Consider the following 21,949-nt stretch of genomic DNA (forward strand, 5'->3'; position numbering starts at 1 on the left):
TGATCGTGGTGTCGGACTTCTCATCCTGATCTGTTTCTAAGTAGTTCTGCGTTTGCTATGCTAGGTGTTACCTAAAAAAGAAGAAAAAAGATAAAATATTAACACTCTGCTGCACATTCCACCACCCATTGGCAGGTAAAGGCATCAGAGGGTCTTGAGCTTCATAGCCCCAGGCCTCCAGAGCAAAGTGGAATGCGTGTTTGACATGGTAGACAAGAACGTGTTTCTGATGTGTGGTGCAGTGTTATTTAAAAGTGTTCATACCTGTAGATCTTGGGAGAGGATATTATTTGTGTTGCATGTTATCAAAAACGTACACACATAAAGTGCCATGCATCGGGACATTTTAAACCACTAGGTTTTTTTTTTTCCTCCATATGCTGTAGTCATATGTGGCCACGTGCAATATACTTTTACAGATGGGGAAAAAAACTGTCTGAGATCAGTCCTCGAATTAAATAGATATTATATTAACTTTAAAAGAGTATGTTTACAAAAACTGCCAAACTGTCCATGTTCTGTTCAAAAATGTTTTCTTTTTCCATGTGTTGTATGGAGCAGTCTTCCAGAAGAGGGTTTTGATTGGCCCCAGAATGCTCCACTCTAGACTGTAGTGATGTGACGATGGGTGGTTCAGTATTAACAGGTAGACGTTCCAGTTAAATGTTGGGATTCCCCCCCCATCTGTGAAAAAAGATTTGTGTTGTTGATGTGCTTACAGTAGACCTACTGTATATGTAAGAAGAAAGTCTGTCTGGAGGGAGCCCAGTTGTTCATTTTTGTTTTCTTTTGTTTTATCTATATGATCTTGATGAAGGGACATTTGAGCTAGAGGGAAGGTGTGTAACACCAGTAATCTCCCGTACAACAAGCTTCTAATAGTGACCTGTTTGACTTTTTGTTTTGGTCCAGTGTGAGGTGGATGCGTGAACCCTGTTACGCAGTTATGGTGTTGGTCAAGGACCGCAAGAAAGCAGAAGTTTAGTCTACTGTACTGCTTACAGTTTCAGTTTTCCTCAGCTGCTTTTGTGCATTTCTCGAGTGGTCCTCCATATTGCAGCATTTTGCTCAATCGGGACCCTGCAGTAGGTTGTATTGCAAATCTGGCAATGTACACAACATATGTTCAAAAGTACAGTATGCATGTGCCACCAAAATGAATGCCCTTTCGACAGGGTTTGGTTAACAGCACGGTCATAACGTGAAAGGTTGTGCTGATATATAGGTTGTGCTCACCCTCCTAGTAATTGTTCCCAAGTTTAAGTGTGCCATTTATTGCATCGCTTGTCCGGACTCCGAATGGGTTATTGTATGTCTTCATCTACAGTACCTGATCATTCATTTTGAGAGGGTTGAATGCCATTCATGTCAATAACAACAAATCTATTCAACAAGGCCCAAAGCTACTGCTGAAGTAAACCAAAACAGGACGCAGAAAGTTATGTAGGAATCGGGCAGCAGCAACAAACTCAATCTGTCCAATAATGAGAGGGACAATCTTGTGTGTGAATCAAAAAAAAAAGTTACAATTATGACTTTGTTTTGCCTTTGTACCCTTCAAAAAAAAAACCTCCAGTTGTCATTGCTGAGACAGCCTGGAATCATTTGATGGAATGACACTGTTCTAATGAAGGTGTATATTGTGGTGAAAAAATTAACGGCAGGAAAGTTTTTTTCCTGATTACCACTGGCCCATTATTGCTAGATTTTTCTCCCCGTGCTGGATCAGCAGCATGTCCATTGTGGTGCAGTGGCCTTAAATATTTATGCTCTTGGTTGAACTAGCATGTTAACAATAATCACATGTTAACATGTACATGAATAAATATACAAGTGAAAGATGTATTATGTAGGCCTATAACCCATTAGCATGCCATGGTTAGTGTGTATTGAATGGAGGCAAAGTGGGGAGACGGTAGACTTTTTTTGCATGTGCAGTAGTATTTGAAAATTCAGAAGGTGCTGTTGTAATTTACATGTATACAGTAGAGGTTACTGATTTAATGAGGTTGTATTATATTAACCAGTTTAGTGGAGTTAAAGGCAGTTTTTACTTGCAATCTCAGAAATGTACCAAAGCGAGTGAGGAAAAACGTGCAAATTTTGAGTTGACATTATAGAAAAACATAAGGGATTATCAGCAAAAAAAGGCAATTCTTTTCTGTGACATAAATACAACTGTAATGAAAAACAAAGGTGTATGCAGTATTTTAATTACATCCCTTCATCAACTCAAGGCAGCATACAATCCAAGAGTCGCTCAATCAGAATAAGTGTCAGGAATCCAGCAACAAGGCCAATCTCGCTTCAACGTCTTAATAGAGGCTCCATCTTCTCAATCAAGCTACTGAAAGATCATTGACTAGACCTGTGACATACGTAGTCATAAGTAGACAGACAATTTCCTCAACTCAGAGCCTGTGTCCCTAAAAGGTGAGTTCTTGGCAGATGAGTGCAAGTTCCACTTCCACCTGCATCCGAGTCGTCAGTGCTTAGTCTGTTTATGTGCTAGACATCATCGCCAATGTGTTCTGTGTTCCAAGGTAGGCCGATGTACACACACAGTAATTGATTGTAACACAGTACATTTTGTAAAGTGAGTGCGTTTGTGAAACTGGTCAGGGTCTTGTGTTTCCTGTTCTAACACTGCACTCTTGTTAAACACTGCTTTCATGGACCAATTTGTTATCTTTTGATTTTGTAACACATGAGCTCCTCGGGCGTGGTGGCCCATTCTGTCTGTAAATGCTGTTCATAGAGGAATTATTGTTGTCAAACTGAATGTCTTTGGACTGCAGTGGTCTGACATCATGGAAATAAAGAAAATGTTTTTGATGAGTATACTAGTTTGTGATGTGAACACTCTCTGAAACACTTTTTGCTTAGCGTTGTAGACTTTTTTTAAATGATTGGTTCACTACATCTTCAGTTTTTGCATCTGTTCACAAAGATCTCTTTTTACCTTAAGCTGTGGAGCTATTTAACGTCAGACTGCCAAAAAAGAGAGAAATAAGTCAGACAGTGAGCATAAGTTTGAATGCACACTCGCGTGTATAAAAACACACAGAGACAGTTTTCTCCTTCATGGTTGAAGCCTTTTAATTGTTTGCATTGTTTTGTTCACATGACATTAACCTCTTCAATCGTTTGTTTTCTTTTGTTAATGTACTAAGAGGTGAGGATGACTGTCAATAAGGGGAAAACGCATAAAAATAAATACAGAAGTTTCCCCAAAAAGGTAAACTTAATAAGTTGATAAAATTCTCAAAAAATGAAACATTTAGAAAAAAATTAATACAAGCAAACCGAAAATACTTTTAAGGGCTGAAACGAACCATGAGCATTTTTGCCACCCCTTTTAATTTCCAACTAAACGTCTGGATGGCAAATTAACCTGTTAAAACACAGCCCCTGTTGAGCACAGCAAGATTAGCAGAGATTAAACTGTCTGGGCCTTTTAGAAAGAAATAATGATTACTTGCATGAACTTTCCAAAATTTAGTTTCAAGTAATGATGACTTTTTTTTTTAAATAACAAAAACAACCTGTTAGTCCTGCTTCTGCTTGGAAAGGGGGAAAACAACAAAATCATGGACCCTAAAGTGGTCAGTTATCTCCACTCAAACTCAGCAGGGCCTACAAATCCCAGGGTGCAACGCTGGGCTAACAATCCCCACTCACTCTCACACCACGATCATCACACCCTCACTGGTGGTAGTAGAAGCACTCATTCAGTCCCATATAGTCAAACTCATATAGTCAGCCAAATCACACGCTCACTTTCTCCCTCCAGCCTTGCAAAAAAAACATGTGAGAGACTCTCCACTGGCTGGTCTGGACTAGCAGACCGCTGTCTGGCTGTGGCTATAGCTGTGGCTGTGCATGTGTGGGCAGCAGGCGGGGCAGGGCAGGCGCGTAGCAACACCCCTAGCTAATGATCTTGCTAATGGCCTGCAGGGAGGGGAAGTCATCGTCCCCGCCCATGTGTAAGGTCTTGTGGGAGTTGAAGTCCTTCTGGGACAGCACCTGGCGACAGGTGGGGCACACCTGGCAGTCCAGCTCAGGCGCCAGGCCGGGAGAGTTGGTCTGCCAGGCTGAGGTCTTCTTGTTCTTCTTGGCGCGGGTGGCACCACCGCCGCCGCCTCCACTGCCGCCCTGTTTCTCGCGGGCCTTGTAGTCCCCATGGGCAGTGAGCAGCTCCTGCTGTTTCTGTGTGTCTGGCAGCAGCACCAGCAGCTCGTTGAAGACCCTGGTGAAGTTCTCTCCCAGCAGCTCCTGGCAGCTCTTGTGGTACTGGGCAGCGGAGATCACACCCTGGAAAAAGGATGGATGGGAGGCAAAGCGAGACGTGTTTCCAAATGATGTTTTACACATAGGCTGTTTAATGTGCTTAAAATTAAAGGACCATTTCGGTCGTCTACAATAGGGGTTCCCAAACTAAGGCCCGTGGGCCGCATACGGCTCGCCACGCCCCTTTGACATGCCCTCCACCTCACCATTGGAACTGGCCCAAAGAAGCAATCCTCGCAGGAAAAAAAATAATGATAAATATTTTTTAAATATTTTATTTTAGTTGGCCTACTTGTTTTGTGAAACAATAAGGACTCTCCAAATGAGTGAGCACACATTCGCACAGCTGGCAGGAACGTAAACATCAAACAAATTCCATTACATTCGACGAGCCTTTGCTTTGCGAGGCCGTCAATTGAGGGATGCTCAGCTTTATTCTTTCTCTATAAAAGAGCAAATCCACAAAGTCTGCCTTGACCACTGCGCATCTCAAATATTTTTTTGATGAATCTGAAGACAGCACTCGGCTCGCCCATTAATTCAAAGGTGCCTGCGATTTGTATTCTTATTTAGCCTATTTAAAGGCGATTGTACCAGCTGTTTCATGCAAGCGAGGGCCCGTAGCGACTACCAGCCTAAATTACTCTTGGAATTGTCAGTGCGAGAAAGCAGTGCACGAAACCAGCTCGAGCCAACACGGGGGTAAAGGGTCCGTTAATGTGCACTTAGCTGGCTAAGGAGCGTGAGAAAGGAGCGTTCGTTTGGATTTTACATAGTCTACCATTAAAACTTGCTGCTAGACAGTGATCGAATGAGCAGCAGGCAAATAAACACAAATGGGACCTTGCGTTTTTAACTGATGTGGCTGAACTGTTGAACCACCTCAACCTTTTGTCGAAATACAAGAAGCCTTTCACAAACAGTGAGTCTGTTACGACCATGTGCAGTGCAGCCAAAAAAGGATGAGTTGTCTTATCTTCACGGACAATACATAGGCTACTATTGCCAAAATAATGTTCTGACCTTATCTAAATTATATATCCCTCGATATCCCTCACAACAGTGCAGCAACACAGAATAATGGCGAGAGTTTATCCCTCGGCACGTAACGAAAGCTAATCGGACATCTACTGACAACGTGCCCAGCCCAGTACTGGCGCCTGTCACCACGCAGAAGTGAGCAAAGAAGGGGAAAGGGTCTCTATGCTGAGTGCTATCTGTTCTCTTTTATGCGTTAATTATATTATGAAATGTGTTCTATCTGGGGAAACAAAAGCTTTTCCAACTAAATAAAAGCATCAAGCCTTTCAGTTTGTAATTTTCACTGACCTACTGTGAATCACAGTTTCCTGTCTTGATAGTTTCTTATCTCACTGTAATATAAACAGGCCTACCATTTCTGCTGTATCACTCATAAACTGTCAATCACCATATATTTTTTTTAACCCTTCCTTGCTATTTTTACATGATTATAATTAGAAAATAAAATAAATACCTGTGGCACAGGTATTTCAAATAGAAAAACATGTGAAGTACTCACTTCTATTGCAAATCACTTGTAATTATGAACTTTTTTTGTGCTAGAAATTATGGTTATAACAGGCGGTGGCATAGTACACAGCCCTCATGATTGATGTCGGCCCCTCCAATCGTCAATATTTTTCATCCAACCCTAAGCAAACACTGCCTACCCCAAATGAGCCTGCTTAACTTACAGCAGCTTTGCACTCCTTTTCCAACTGAATTACCCATTGCTTACAGCTGAACTCTTAACACGTACATGACATGGATGAATAACCATCAGAAACGTGTTTAAGTGTTTGAAATCGCATTGGCATTTGTGAGCACACGCCACTTTTACTTCCAGAAGCACCATTAGTTTTCAACTGGTTCAGTAACAGGGTAAACTTGTGAATGGAGGTGTGCATTACCTGTCTGAATTGACCGGAGTAGATCTTGAACTCGTTGAACTTTGACTCGTCGTTCTGAAGGTAGTTTTTAATAGACTGGATCAGGTCCAAGTTCCTCTTCTGGAAATTATCAGGTTTGAGGTAGGTCCCGAGAGACTGTGTTGGTCTGTGAACAAACATGTCATCCAAATACATAAATTCATCAGATCAGATGGTGACACTACTGCAATTTGTTAGAATGGTTCATGAAGCTAAGGGAACTTAGGAAATAGGCCGTAAAAAGAAAGTCCACCCTCACCCTCTGTCACATATTTTCCTTCTACTCAACCAATCAGAATTAGGCTACGACCAGAGCCATACAGAGGGAGAGTTGCGCAAATGGAGGACCAGGAATTAAATTGCAACCCAGCCTTTCAGCGAGATCGAGGTCGTGCCTTAAGCGGCTGTCTTTCCATAGACTCAACATAGAACCACCACATTAAAAGTCAAAAATAAGGACTAACGAACTATACAGTGGGGTAATCACCACAAATATGTAAACTATCAACTGTCTCGGTAATGATAATCACAACAGTTTCACCATCTGTGATGTTTATCTGAAGTTATTACTACGAACAGCAAGTCTTGTCATATTCCCTGCATTGCATCGCATTGCATTTGCTATGTGCTACGCCCACTTCTAGGCACTAACATTGACACAGTAGAGATTGCCCGGCTCTCCCTCTGTATGGCTCTGGCTAAAACTTTCCTCTGCAACACCACATCTTCCATACACTGAAAGGCACACACAAACATACACACACGGATACATACCGGTTGGCAGCAGGTGTGATGGGCTCCACCACATTACTATTGAGGGGGACTCCCGTGAATCCGGGCGGAGGTTTGGTAACCATGGCGGCGACCCCGCCCAACCCCGGGGGAGGAGCTGGGGCCGCGCTCTGGGAACTCTTCAGGGGGAATGCACCTTTGAAACCTGGGAAAGAACATTTCAACCTCCCATCAGTACTGTTACTAGTATACTCCCTCAATATGACTCATATTTGTCCCACTGCTGACATGGAAGAAATATAAAACCCAACTGTGCAACTTTAAGGGACACTGTGAGATTTTTAGTTGTTTACTTCCAGAATTCATGCTGCCCATTCACTAATGTTACCTTTTTCATGAATACTTACCACCAGCATCAAATTCTAAGTATTCATTATGACTGGAAAAATTGCACTTTTCATACACGAAAAGGGGGATCTTCTCCATGGTCCGCCATTTTGAATTTCCAAAAATAGCCATTTTTAGCTGCAAAACTGACTGTACTTGGACCATACTAGAAAATACTTGTTAATTACTCAGTAAACTTTCATGTAAAGATCAAATTTGGCAATAGGCAGCCCAGTTTCAATGAGCAGCATAGTTGCAGTACCTTTTTTGACCATTTCCTGCTCAGTGTCCCTTTAAGGTAAGTTTCTCAAAGATGATTTCCTGGACCCCTTCTACGTGCATTAAAAATTGTGCGCGTACATCATCTAATTTAGTCAATGACTGGAACAAATACATGAAGTTGCATCGTATTGCACGGCTTGTAAAGCAAAAGGAGAATAATGAGAGCCTACCGGGTGGAGGTTTTTTGGGACAGAGGGCGGGGAACTCCTCTTCCACAGGCAGGGGTGCGGGCTCTGACTTGGGCAGTGTTTTGACTGGTGGTGTAGGAGGAGGCTGCTCAGTAGGAGCCATGACGTGTCCGCCACCCTTCTGCACCACGGTCCATTCCGAGACGCCGTTGGTCAGAGCACTGGGCTTGGGCATCCCCATTGAACCGCTGCTGGAGTTCTGTGGGGTGGGGGCTTTGGGCCCACCGGCATCCGGCATGTCTGGCACGTTCTCTTTGTGAGCGATGCTCGACGCTATTTCACCAAGGTTGGCCGGTGCCCCTGGACCACCGGGGCCAGAGGAGGAAGAGGAGCCGGAGCCAGGAGTCTTCTTCTTCTTGCCTGCTTTGGCAGCGGGCTGTGGCTGTGGCTGTGGCTGTGGCTTTGGGGAGGCGGCAGCGCTGCCCTTCACTGTCAGCAGCGAGGAGATGTCCAGCATGGTGGGCACCGCCCGGACCTCCTGACTCGACTTCCCCTTCTGCGTGTCGTCCTCGTCAGACGAACCTGGCGATTTGACTCTGGCAGCTGCTCTCTGGGCCTCGGCGGTGCCAAGCTTCTTCTTGCGCTTGGAGGAGGACGTGGAGGAGGGCAGGAGGGGCTGAGGGCCGCTGCTTGAGGGTCGAGGGGCGGGGGCAGAGGCGGAGGTGGTGTTGGGGATGCTGCTGGGGGCTTTTGTGGGCTGGCCTGCCGCCGCTGTTGGCTTGCTGTTGGCACCGGCCCAGGCCGACGCCGCACTTTCGGGCGGTTTCCTGGGCCTGATTTTGGACACGAGTGCGGGAAAGTCTTCCTCTTGGAAGGAGGATTTACTCCGGGGATGTGCGGCGCTGTAGGCTGGCGTCATCGGGCTGGAATGCATGGCACCAGCAGAGAGGCTGGGGAAGTCATCTTCCTTCAGAGTGACCGGCGGAGTGGGTTTGATTGAGCTGCTGGAGAGACAGACAGAGAGACAGAGACAGACAAAGAGAAAGAGACAGAGAAAGAAAGAGAGACAGACAGAGAAAGAGAGACAGACAAAGAAAGAGAGAGACAGACAAAGAGAGAGAGAGAGAGAGAGAGAGAGAGAGAGTGTGTGTGAAAGAGACAGACAGACAGATAAAAAAAAGAGAGGGGATAGGGAGGGAGATGAAACACAAGAGAGAAAGAGAACGTAACGAATGAAATAAGGCAGGTTTCATTCAGCTGTGGCTATTTCATAGCTAATACAGGTAATACATTGGACTTGACATGAATAAATAAATACATTAAATAAGTTTGTTCACATCAGCGCACTTTAAAAAGTTTAAAGCCTCTAAAGGTGGGACATTATTAAAAATACCTACTATAGTGGTTTCATTCTGGTACATGCTATATTCTAAGCAGTACAACTATAATGATGCTTACCTCGGAAGAGATACAGGTGGAGGATAGCCAGTGAATTCGCCTCCTCCTCTAAGTGCAGTGGTTATCATTGCTTGAACTGTAAAAGAAAAAGAAAAAAAGAAAAATTCATACCCCTAACCACATTATACAACACACCAAGAGAAGACGAATGATGTGTTCTGTTACGTTTTTGCAAAGATATGGCCACCTCTGGGTCATTCCCAGGTTCAAAAAGTACAAAGACCTCAGAGATCATCGCTGAATTAATACATTTGTTCCATCCAATTCTATATTTTACTTCAGCAGATGACGTGTGTATATCTATTGTCTACAGAGAAACGCTCCATTTTAAAAGATGCTCCACAATTTAAATGTTTAATTCCTCGCTGAAGACACACCTTTCTCGACATTATATCAGCCCTTCCTTTGGAAAACATTTTTCATTTGAGAGTTTGCATGTGACATACTGTAGCTCTGCGGATCTTGTTCCAACTCTGGGGGGCATTTCTCGAAATCATAGTTGCTAACTTAGCTACTTTGTTGTTTGCCATGCAATTTCCCATGGGGCACCTAAGTCACGCCCTTCTACTTCCGATCCATGGGGCTGGAGCTCTCAAAATTTTGAATTGGAGTTAACGGAGCGAGTCAAGCTAAATCCTCATCCCGTTTGGCATGTGCTCCGGATTTCACATATGATGACAGTGAATTTGAAAGGTTTGGATTTGCGTCGTAAGACCACTCATTTTCGACACGCAAGAAACGTTATTTTAGCTTTTGTGCAAAACTGTGTTAGAGACTACACGTGCGCCTCGCATATTTGACGTGAACCGAGGCACAGCCAACCCTACCGCTGCACCGCGGCTTAAGTGGCTGCACGTCGGACATGCAACGTCTGTTGTGTAGTCCAAATAATTACATATTTTTGCACCAACACAACTCAAAAATCGCTTGCCAAGTGAAGTCAACAAGCACACCATTGGTTTTTATTAATTCCCAGGCACAGCATATGTGTGATCAACAGGGAAATGCGAGGTGGATCGGGAAATAGCTTTGATCAGTCCATTACAGCCCAGTCAAAAGTTTTTGCGTTGCCAGCCCCATGAGCCGCCCGGAAGGGGTGGAGACTTACGTGCCCCATTGACAACTACTGAAGCTGCTAACTGGCAAACAACTATGCTTTCGAGAAACGAAATTCCCCACCACATGGCTACGTTCCCTGTGCTGCCTCACCTTGTGCTTCGCTATGCAGTTTGGCAGCATCTCTAGCGTTCTTGGTCTCTTCGGGGTCGGGACGTGGACGTTCACGTTCACGTTCACGTTCCCGCTCTCGTTCGCGTTCCCGCTCCCGTTCGCGTTCCCGCTCCCGTTCGCGCTCCCGTTCCCGCGGGGGCCTCTGGGCAGCCCTCTCTGGGGGAGCACGCCGCTCCTCCTGCCCTCGGGTGGCCAGCGAGGCCTGCAGAGCTGCAGCCACGTCCCGCTCCTCCTCCTCCCTACACACACACGCGCACGCACACACAGCCAGACAGACAAACACACACACAGTTAGAATACACAAGCCAACTGTAAGAGCATCCCATTATCCTTACAATTTCCTCCCTAAACACATATACAGGTCAGATGAGTGGTGGCGTACTAGACAACACATCCAACATCCACACACAATGTGCATGTGATGCCCTTCTCCTGCTCGCACGCACTTGCATAGAAAGCTCACACACTCAAACACACACACACACGGTATGCAAGCATGCCACATAACTCCTCTTCATGATGTACATCTAACACACTTGGGCCATAACACATACACAATGTATATGAGCACAAGGCACACACCACTGGGTGTGCATGCAAAAAGCACACTCAGTCTATGACCGCAACACATACACTTGATTTATTATAGCCGTCTCCTAACCCCCTCTTTACTCAGCAGCAGCAGCCTCTGCTGTGTGCACTAGCCTACAGCTCCACCCGAAGATCACTTCATCCATGCATGAAAGGATGCCTAGCTACTGACTTCAGGCACTGCTCATGTAACGCTTGCCACAGCCAGTGCGCCAGACATAGTAGGAATACACTGCTCTACACTCTTGCCCAAAGCCTATACTCAAGAACAAGAAATACAACTGGACTTAAAAACATGGTTTGCTGTACGACAAGCACAATCAAAACACTGAACTGATTTTGTATGCCACAATCGAAAGTTTTGAATCCTTCCGGTTGAAATCATGAATGCACTAGTTCTTATATTGTTGTCAGTGACTCAGACAATATTTTTATTTGCTGACATGCAATTTATAAGTTAGTTTCAAACACAAACCGGACATAAAGCATCTTATAACAATTCCCAATGAAGCACTCAATTTGGAGCCATTAATATTAGTTAACTTTTCAAAACATGAAATCACTGCATAATTACAAGGGAGAGTAAAATTTGAGGCAGTGTAGTGCAACTCCAGGCATTCCTTAATCTAATTTGGGCAAGGTGAACTGACAATGTATTACTTTTTCGCAAAACATATCCAAAACACCACAAATATCAGCCACAATGACATGCTGGACACAATTTGAAGCATTAACAATAAAGCATAATGAGCAATATTGAGCCTTGTGCAACGTCGGACGTCGGATTTTAGCCCGATTTTTGCCACGCTTCATCAGTCACACAACTTTTTGGAAATCGGGCTGATTTCTTGCTCAATCGGAGGTCAATCGTGTAGCAGTGTACATGGGGTAACAAGCAATTTCACTTCATGGCCAGCTTGCGATTTGCATTCATATGGTCACAAGAAAATCAAAACTGTTTGAAATCCTGGTCGCCCCTCGTGATTGAATCGCACAGTTAAAGCTGTGCTACGACCCAAATCGGTTATACAGAGCATGCTGGACGCAACCAACCTTTGGGTCGTATAGTGTGAGGACATAAGTTGTGAGATGTGAACTTTTAACCCCATGACCACACAGTGTATGCCTGGCTTAAGTTGGGGCGGTAACAGCGATGGGTCTGTCCTCAGCTCTTACCGGTTGTATCTCCAGCTCTTCCTGGTGTTATGTTGTGTTCCTGCGGCTCTGCTTCGGCCTCCTCTTGCTTGGCGATTGAAGCGATCCACCTCCTCGTAATCCTCTCCCCCAATGTGACCTTAACAATGACAAGAAAAAAAGACGACTCATAGATCAGAGTAGGCTAGGGACAGTATTTTTTTTTGCCAAGATAATGTTTTTTTGGTGAAATAAGAGAGCGTATAAAAAAGGTACTGTAGTCTGTACTGCCATGATCAAGTTACAGAAAGCATACTGCATTGTATGGCTGTATGTACAACAAACAGCCTTACCATCAAAACCTGGGCAAATTAACATGAAAGCATTATGAACACAAAAAAAACTGTACTGCTGGGCCTTTAAAGGGACACTGTGCAGGAAATGGTCAAAAAAGGTACTGCAACTATGCTGATCATTGAAACTGGGCTGCCTATTGCCAAATTTGATCTTTACATGAAAGTTTACTAAGTAATAAACAAATATTTCCAATTTTGATCCAAGTACAGGTCATTTTTGCAGCTAAAAATGGCTATTTTTGGAAATTCAAAATGGCGGACCAGGGAGAAGATCCCCCTTTTCATGTATGAAAAGTGCAATTTTCCCAGTCATAATGAATACTTGGTGGTGGTAAGTATTCATGAAAAAGGTAACATTAGTGAATGGGCAGCATGAATTCTGGAAATAAACAACTAAAAATCTCACACAGTGTCCCTTTAACAAGCAATATGGTGCAAAACTACATTTAGCTCTCTAAAAGAGGTTTTGCTTTTGTGTTAAGTTACCTCTTGGATCAAATCCAAACTAAATGGGGGAATCAATCAAATTCTCTTGCAGTGCTCATGGTACAAAAAGTATGTAAATGACATTTACAGTCATTGACAAACTTTTAAGAAAGAGATTTCATATACGTATCTAGCAAATAAAATTCTATTACATAGGCGTAGATAGGGCTGAGTACCGATCAGAATTTTTCTGTTTCGGTTCCGGTTCCTGACGGTGCCATTTTCGGTTCCTATTTCATAAACACTTGGGATGACAACATTTTTAAAAATCATGACCAACCACCGAGCCTCCCTCATTATCCAGTTGAAGTCCACGGGAAGTTTAAAAGTTGTTTTAAATCGAGAACTATGATCCACATTCTAAATCCAACCCTATCCATTTCGTGCTGCACCAGTCTTTGTCTCCAGAAAAAGATGTTCTCCCTGCGATGGGAAGTTACGTGAGAAATCAGAATAATGTTCTAGGCAGTCTGAATCTCTGCCTCACAGAACTGGCAGCTAGAACAAGAGTCAGTAATAGAGGTGAGAAATATTTTTCATTCTCCTCCAATAGTGATTCAGCTCTATCCCATTTGCTCCCCTTCACTCACGGCCCGGGAGTTACACGGCAAGAAAGTCAGGTGCATTGCAACAATTCACCCTGCTACAATTGTAAAACAATTGTAAAACAGCTGTAACTTTTCACATTTCATATGACTTTGTCCATTTACACTTATGGCAGTAGTAGTAAGTATAACTATAGCTAGCAAGACGAAATCCCCCAGCTAAAAAAAAAGTAGTTCGCTAGGTCAAAAGCGTCGGTCCATAAATTATCCCCACGGCTGTCAGTTACCCTGACGGGCCTGCCACACCCCCTCTAGTTATTCCAGGAGCTCAGAGCCGTATAGGGCTCTGCACCAGCTAGAGGGTCTTGCTTATCAAACTACCTGCCAGTACATTTTATGCCAGATACCACCAAGAATTCAAGTTCCTTGAAAATAAGCTTCGGACCGTAGGCGTGTGTGTGCCTTCTCTTTGCATCGCAGCGTCAATTCAAACGATGTTCATGGTAAACGCACAGTCAATCGTGCAAATTTACCTCATCCCAAACTGAACCAGCATGAAGCCACAGACAACTTGAGCGACAAAACAAGGAAAAACTCGTATTTCATTTTTACGCTGTACACGCTCATTTTAAAACATGCCCTTTGTGGGGATTTTGGCCTCGCGCGCGGACTATCAGTGTTAAATGGAAAAGCATGGTGTGCTGTCTGACCTGTCACTGCCATCCCGTTGACTGTCAGGATTTGGCCTGTTGAAATATTTCAGATTTTTGGCTTAAAATCAGAGAGTTTTGCCGTTTTTTGTAGCTGACAGGTATGCTGTTCTAGCAAAAACTTTTTTTAAAACAATGGAAGCTTGTTACGCACGCAGTGAAGCACTGGGCGCACTCTGTTTCGATTATATAGCCTATTCCTTCAAAAAAAAAAGTCAGAATGTCATAAAAATCAGTTCTTTGCACTGTCCGAAATTATACCAAACAAAAACAGTATCAACATAGAATAAATAAAGTCTTCAGTTTCAATAATACACATTACAAATCTGCAAGCCGTCGCGCATATATTATATGCCTTCAATAAACAGCTCAAAACAAAGTCTCTTGCGGCCAAAAGTGACTGAGCTCACCTGATGCTTCTGGTGCGAGTTTCCTTTTTATTGAGATGAAGTCGAAACTTTGCTATGACTCACGGTGTAATCCAAAAAGTCAGAGAGTGCGCGCACATCAGTAGCACAGGTGCAGGAACAAACATAAGATAGGCTAACTAAAGGGAAATAAAGGTCCGCAACACTGATGCTTCATGGTGGAGCGAGAGTCCGAAGCGTGCCATTCAATTCATGGGATTGTCAAACACTATTGCGGACGGACCTTTACTGTCCTCACACGCCGATGTAACCATCTGCGTAAGAACCATGCAATGCTTCGTTTGCACACCTTGTCTTGCAGTGGCTGTGTCAAAGACAAAGTTTTAATCCTTTTCCGTCTACAAACGCTAGAACTAGGCTACTCTTCTCTTCTCTGTAAGCCTACACAAATTAAAGATGGGCTGATGGTAGTTTCTCTCGTAACAGCGTTAGTATCCACAGATTATTTGACCAACTGTTTAAAAGGGGGTTGTAGCCTGGCAGCAGTCTCTGCAAGCCCGAATGTGATCACAGTTAATGTTGCCAGTTTTTTACGATAAATAATTGACTGCCGTTCTGACTACATTCCGGGGTTTTAAATGCGAAATGATAACTGTTACTGACGTGATGAATATCTGGGAACCGAAACGTGGAACCGACAGACAAGGCACTTTCAATGCCAAGTAGAATATCCAGTCCTACCCATTCCTAGGCGTAGAGTCAGACCTATATTTTTCATCAGAACCATCATTAGACTCACCCGCCTACCCTCTCTGCTCCTCACCTTCGCTCCTCATCATTAAACCCATCATCCATCCAACCCCACCCTCCTCACCTTCGTTCCTCCTCCCCGGCTGACGAGGGGCGTAGCTGAACTGCAGGTCGATCTGGCGGTTCTGTCTTGCCTCGGCGCGGTTCTTGCTGTGTGCGGCGGCCTTGTGGGCTTTGTAGTCGATCTCGGAGCGGAAGGCGTGCGTGAACTGCTCCGTGCTGCAGCGGCCCTCCTCGCACAGGTAGTGGCTCTCCCGGAAATGCTCCATCAGGTACTGATAGTCACTGTGGAGGGAGGGATTAGGGTTAGCTGAGGATAGATTAGAAAAGGGGTACAAACTATGTGAGGAAATGCTGTCACCATGGACCCGTTAATGAAGGTTTAATATCATGCATAGGACACCAAAAAACAAAAGCAACAGTATGGAAAGGCATCCAGCACTAGAATATACATCCACAATGTTCATGTTTTTTATGACAGGGATTCAAAGTCTAAGCATCTGAGGTTAGATACCAGGTCATAGCAGGTGATTCAATCAAATAGCTCATTATGCTGTTTGAATGTGAGTCATTGCCATTGGGCTCAAATATGTGGACATGAATTTGACTTTTTGCAAACACCACCCGTCCCTCACCTGTCTGTGTTCACGTGACTGACATGTAGAGCTGCATCTGTGTCACAATTACGCACACGTACGCACAAACAGGCAGACAAGGTGTTCACGCCTGTATTCATGCCACTGACCTGTAGTACTCTTGAGCTCCATCTGCATCACAGAAGTGGCAAAAATAGTGATCCCTCCGCAGGTGTTTGAGAAGTTCGTCGTTGTCCAGGTACCGTTCATCGCAGAATTTACATAGCGGGTGTCCGCGGTGAGACGTGTCGTCTGGGTCCCCTTGTGTTCGATGCCGAGCCAGCTCTTTTCGACTGTACCACTTTTTTTCATATGAAAATATCTGGGGAGATGTGAGGCACACAAACATTCATAAGCCCCTGATGTGGGCACACAAAAGAGTTCACAAGGACGGGGTACAATCAGTCAAAAACGTGGATTTTCTTGTCTTTTCTTACAAAAAAACAAAAAAAAGATTTTAAGCAACATCAGTGGGGTTGCATTATTCAGTATGAAGTCCCGAGTAAAATTCTTGAGCAGAGGATATTAAAATCGAACCCCCCCTCAAAAAACCTTGTCATCCTGCATAAAGTAATAACAATCTGTACATTACCTTTAAGTGCTTGGCACAAATTTTACAGCAGAACATTTCATGCTGTTTTCTCATGTGTTGTTCCAACTCTTCAAATTTAGAAAATATTTTGGGTTCCTGACACTGGGGACACTCAGACAACAGGATCCGCCTGAAATTGCAAGAGAGGTATCAGACACTGGTACATTTCAAGACATGCTAGTTAGGGCTGTAACAATATTGTATTGAACCGAGAAATCGTGATACTCAGAGTCACGATACTGTATCGTGAAGTAAGGAGGCAGTGTCGTGATACGCCCTTTCAAAGTTTTGTTATCCTTCAGTCCAGAAAACAACCATATGATTCGATGTGATGGTGCTTCCAAGCTTCAAATGAGATACATTTCTGAAATCGTGGGGTTTCATAGGTCAAAAATCGTGATACGAATCGAATCCTGAGTTGAGTATCGTTACAGCCCTAATACTAGTCAATATACCAACCCTTATAATGTTTTCAATCCCTATTGGTACTTACCGGTACTGTGCATAGATCTTGGCATCACTGAAAAAGATGTCATGCTTTTTCTCACACTGCAACTGATCGGTTGAAATGGTTGAGAAAGGCTGAAGTTTCTTGACAAAAATGACCTGGGAAAAATGAACACAATACAAAACACAACAATTTGAAATCCTATTGGTATGTGGTATGTGTACATCAACAACAGAAGTGACAGTCAGACTACTCAACGTGTTGGCCAACTTTCACAAACAGTGCGCCACCACTGTGTGACCTGTCACAGAGACATTAACTGACAACAAAGATGTGTAGAAGGGAAAACAGGGGCGTTCTGTTGTGAAGTGCTCAACTTCACATTCCTTCTCAAGTTGAAACCATCCTATCCACTAACTGACATAATGACATCATGTACATGCATAACCCACCGGCTGTAAACAAGGAATGACACGTTGTACAACGCTCCAACCTGACTGATAAGGCAGCTTAGTTCTACACCCAGTGATTACATAATCCTAGCAGGCTGCCACTGAGGAAAGTTATCGCCTATGCTAATTTTTACATAACTGTGTCAGCGGCGAGACATACAGACAAATACCTTTAATTAAGTTGAAGGGAAGCTGATATGCACAGTAAAAACAGATATCTAAAAATCATCTTCCCACAGCCTTTGTCCAACATTACTAATGAATCCAACAGTTCGCACCATGGTATTAGTTCTAGGTGGGTTTGGTGATGGCCATAGCTTTTAGCTATGTAGCTTGTGGCTACCTCTTCCGAGTTTGGTTATTCAAAAACAATAACTAATACTAGAACTCCAGGCAAGTTATAAGAGATCATTGTTGTCTTGGGTGACCGACAGCATTTCGGCGTGAGACTTATGATTCATAGATAGTAGTATAGGAAAACTGTACACACTGTACGGCTATCCTAGCTGTCAGTTTACTGTTTAGCCAACTGGCTAAGTGGGCCACAGGTTAGCATGCCATACCTGTTAGCAGTGAACTACCTGAAAAGTGTCCATGCTCCTTATAAGTTAAGTTGTATGGTAACTAAAGTATTGATCGAAATATTACTTGCAGCTCATTACAAACCTTGTCAAGTTCCTCCCGGCAAACGGCGCAGTATTTTTGCTCACATAGCACCCTCATCTTGGTAGAGCATCGATAGCACACCGGGTGATCACATTTTCCTAGAGCGAAAATGTCGATGTCTTGACAGCAAAGCACACACGTGCGTTCGGTTTCTTTGAGAGCCATTGATTCCATAGTATAAAGGCACGAATTATGAATAGGTATGTTAACAGATTTCACACCAAATAGTAGCAATAAAATCCCGACAATCTGGCAACTCGGGTTTGCGTTTTTGGCTAGTTGCGCTGAGTTTGTGTTGGGTGGCTGACGAGTATGCGCCTGCCTGCTTACGTAACATTATAAACTGGTGCATCATGGGTAAAGCCATTCTTGAGTTCTCTCAATGGAAATGTTATGGCATGTGAATTAAATTTAATTTGGCTGTGCAAGCCAACACAGAAGTTACAGAAATGGTTGTAGTAGAACTTCATCACACAATGGCTATTCTCATTTCAGACACTTGTATACACAGCAGCCAATGGTTGTGGCAGAGAGAGTAGGCCTAGATAATAATACAATGACAATAAATGAGCAAGGTGGTCGACTTGGGGAAAGGAGATATTTTAAGAAATGGACATAAGAAATATCTTTAAAAACCAAAAGCTAAAACAAAAACCAAGCTATTGGTTAATTTGAGAAAAGAAACTCTTATTCATTACCTTGCCTACTCTCCTGTTAATTTACATGTTTGTCTATAAATTAGGAGGGGCCACACAGTTTACTTTCCCTTTACCCAAGAGAGGTTGCAAATTGGCTATGTCTTCTTAAATAAGATGTAAAGCTTCCAAATGCTAAATTAATAAACATTACTATTCATATAACCTGTGTTTGTGTACGTAGGTAGGCAATAAACCTGCTGAACTGAACCAGACTGTAATGAAATGTGGAAATTTATTTACGTGAAAAGTCCTCTCTCCCTCCCCTCAAATTCTGAGCCAAAAGATAGAACACTCAACTACCACTCAGTGTGATCTTTTGATGACTTGAGTAGTAGAATAGATTGGAGTAAATTCCCAAAGGAATTAAGGTAGGCCTATATGAACACACACACAAAACTGTACATAGCCGGAATAGATGTCACAAACATAACATAACATAACATAACATAACATAACATAACATAACATAACATAACATAAACCAATGGAAAGTTTAGCCTACAGCTGAATACATACAGACATTAAAAAGGTTAAACAAAATGTGCACAAAAAAACAAAAAATGTGGATAAATAAATAAATCAAATTATGGATCAATAAATAAACCAAATTGGTTCTAAATGTCCCCTCCTCCTTCTGAGCAGCAGGTGGGGGAGCTGCTATTGCGTAGACATACCTGTGCCCAAGACAAGCTGCACACCCCAACCCCAACTTCTTGACAAAATGACCAAAATGTGTTTTAATGTGGCTTTACTATAATGTCCACTTGCACAATTTTGGTCACAACCTCAACACAAACAAATTCCACGCACCCTGGTCCTGATGCTGACTTTCCATCACCATGATGTAAATCATCAGACCCATTACCGCCACGTGGACCCTGAACAAAAACTTCTCACACACACACACACACACACACACACACACACACACACACACACACACACACACACACACACACACACACACACACACACACACACACACACACACACACACACACACACACACACACACACACACACACACACACACACCCTACGGCACATCAAAATCACACAAACTTTAACGCCAGGCCTATGTTAAGTTACAGTCCTTGCAGAAATTTAAAAAAGCACAACTACGCCTTCACCTACTCAAGAAACTCAGGACATTTCAAGTAAGCAAGGACATTATGATTCTAGTATAGCCTACCCTTCCCTCATAGAATCAGTCCTCACCTTCAACTCCTGGTACAATTTAATTGGCATTAGACAAAAGAATAAACTGTCAAGTGAACCAGGCTATCAAAATTACTGGCTCACCTCAACCCTCCCTACCTGAGCTGTTAGTTATCAGGAAAGCTGACCAAATCATAGAGGGCCCCTCTCACCCCCTCCATCACTCCTTCCAACTGCTGCCATCGGGTCGGTGGTTCAGTGTTCCACTGGCACACAAGAGCAGATTCAAGAAATCTCCAATATCAACGTGGATGTCCTGTGACACTAATTTCAAACATTTCTGTGTCAACGGTTTTGATCAGCGACCTTCAGAGGCCGAGATATGACGAGTGTGACAACCATAACTTGACAACCAACCCTGTTCTCCCTACAGACATCCCAAGTCTCCCTGATAGTGAGCAGGCGTGGAGTACTTCAAATAGATTGCGCACGCAGGCCAAGCACCCTTCGTAGTAGGACGCCCTTCAAAAGTCCCAGGTAAAATAGTAGGCAGGTGTTCTATGCAGGCTGGACGATAGAAGGACATGAACATACAAATGTTTAAACACAGTAATGCTGTTTTGTTTGTGGGGGGTGTCAAGAGTCGATAAGCATCTCCTTGAAAGTAGTTTTTGGAACTTGGGATGTCTGTAGTTATAACTTCCCCACAAACGTAGGAGTGTGACTTGGGCGAGTGGGAGGAGCTGTGCTTGCGACGGTCTAGGTTTATTGTGTGTGATTATCTATCAGCTTGGTATAGAGCAGGGGTCAGGAACCTTTTTGGTGGGGAGAGCCATAAAAGGCAAATTTTCAAAAAGATTTTTTCGTGAGAGCCATAGGCTATCATCTTTAAAAACACTGAATAAAATTAAAAGCATGTATTTCAATTACGCTAAAGCCCAACAATTTTAGAGCTGTCAAGTTATTGGAAATCAACCACGTGTCCTTCACTCCAAGAGTGGAAAATCTTAATGACTGAGGCCACCTCCTATGAGGTCATGTTAGCAAGGATAAGGAGTAAAGGTCCTGTGGAATTGGGGCTTTGGGATTTTTTCATGGCACATCTTACTTCTAACTAGTGCCAAGACTGTGAAGCTTGCCTTAAGAAATATTATTTTACGTTACTGTATTATTGGACCTTGTGCAGTGTTTTTGATGTTCCTTTATGTATATATGTATGTATATATATGTATATATATGTGTGTGTGTATGTATATATGTATATGTATATATATGTGTATGTATATATATATGTATATATTTTTCTTTTTATTGGTTTCTGTATATGTGGATATGTAATATTTTATGTTGAACTGGGACTACCTGAGACTTTTAAAAATGTGTCCTTGAAATGCTGGCCTTCTTATTTTTCGTTTCCATATGATGTACCACTGCAAATGTATACTATACTGAGTGTGTTTCAATAAAAAAAAAAATTGAATTACAAAAAAAGAAAAGAGCTGTCAAGTTACTTTTATTGATAACAGGTAGGCCTAATCACAGACCTGTAAATACATTGCAGGTAATTATAGGATTGCCAACTGCCCCCCCTCCCCCCCCCCAACCCCCCCCCCCCCCCCCCCCCCCCCCCAATCCCCAACCCCTGGAACTTTCTTCATTCGAAGGCTTCCACGGCCATAAAAGTCCTCCATGGGCCGTTCTATGAACAAAAAACAGGATTTCCCCCTGCACTTTAAGCCTACCGGTATAGGCCTATTGAAGGCAGCCACCTTTACAACAGACCCCACATTCTCTAGGTGTCTTGAACACAGCTTAATTGTATTTATGTAATTTCTAAGAGTACT

The 21,949-nt window shown here is 43.2% G+C and overlaps 1 protein-coding gene across 2 annotated transcripts; it reads right to left on the minus strand.

Annotated features, from left to right (window-relative positions):
- Positions 1–3,073: 3,073 nt before the first annotated feature.
- Positions 3,074–18,551, minus strand: znf598 (zinc finger protein 598). Of its 2 annotated transcripts, none has more exons than XM_063186736.1 (12): positions 18,250–18,551; positions 17,177–17,289; positions 16,684–16,813; positions 16,202–16,413; positions 15,521–15,741; positions 12,224–12,341; positions 10,436–10,695; positions 9,227–9,302; positions 7,811–8,769; positions 7,014–7,176; positions 6,222–6,366; positions 3,074–4,314 (listed from the first exon to the last, which is right to left on the minus strand). In XM_063186736.1, the coding sequence occupies exons 1-12, from the start codon at positions 18,421–18,423 to the stop codon at positions 3,928–3,930; spliced, it is 2,958 nt and encodes a 985-aa protein (XP_063042806.1). In that variant the 5' UTR covers positions 18,424–18,551; the 3' UTR covers positions 3,074–3,927. The 2 variants fall into 2 exon arrangements, with proteins under 2 accessions (XP_063042806.1, XP_063042799.1); XM_063186729.1 differs by having other exon boundaries at positions 7,811–8,772.
- Positions 18,552–21,949: the final 3,398 nt, after the last annotated feature.

Source organism: Engraulis encrasicolus, chromosome 2 (assembly GCF_034702125.1).
Source record: "Engraulis encrasicolus isolate BLACKSEA-1 chromosome 2, IST_EnEncr_1.0, whole genome shotgun sequence".
NCBI lineage: Eukaryota > Metazoa > Chordata > Actinopteri > Clupeiformes > Engraulidae > Engraulis > Engraulis encrasicolus.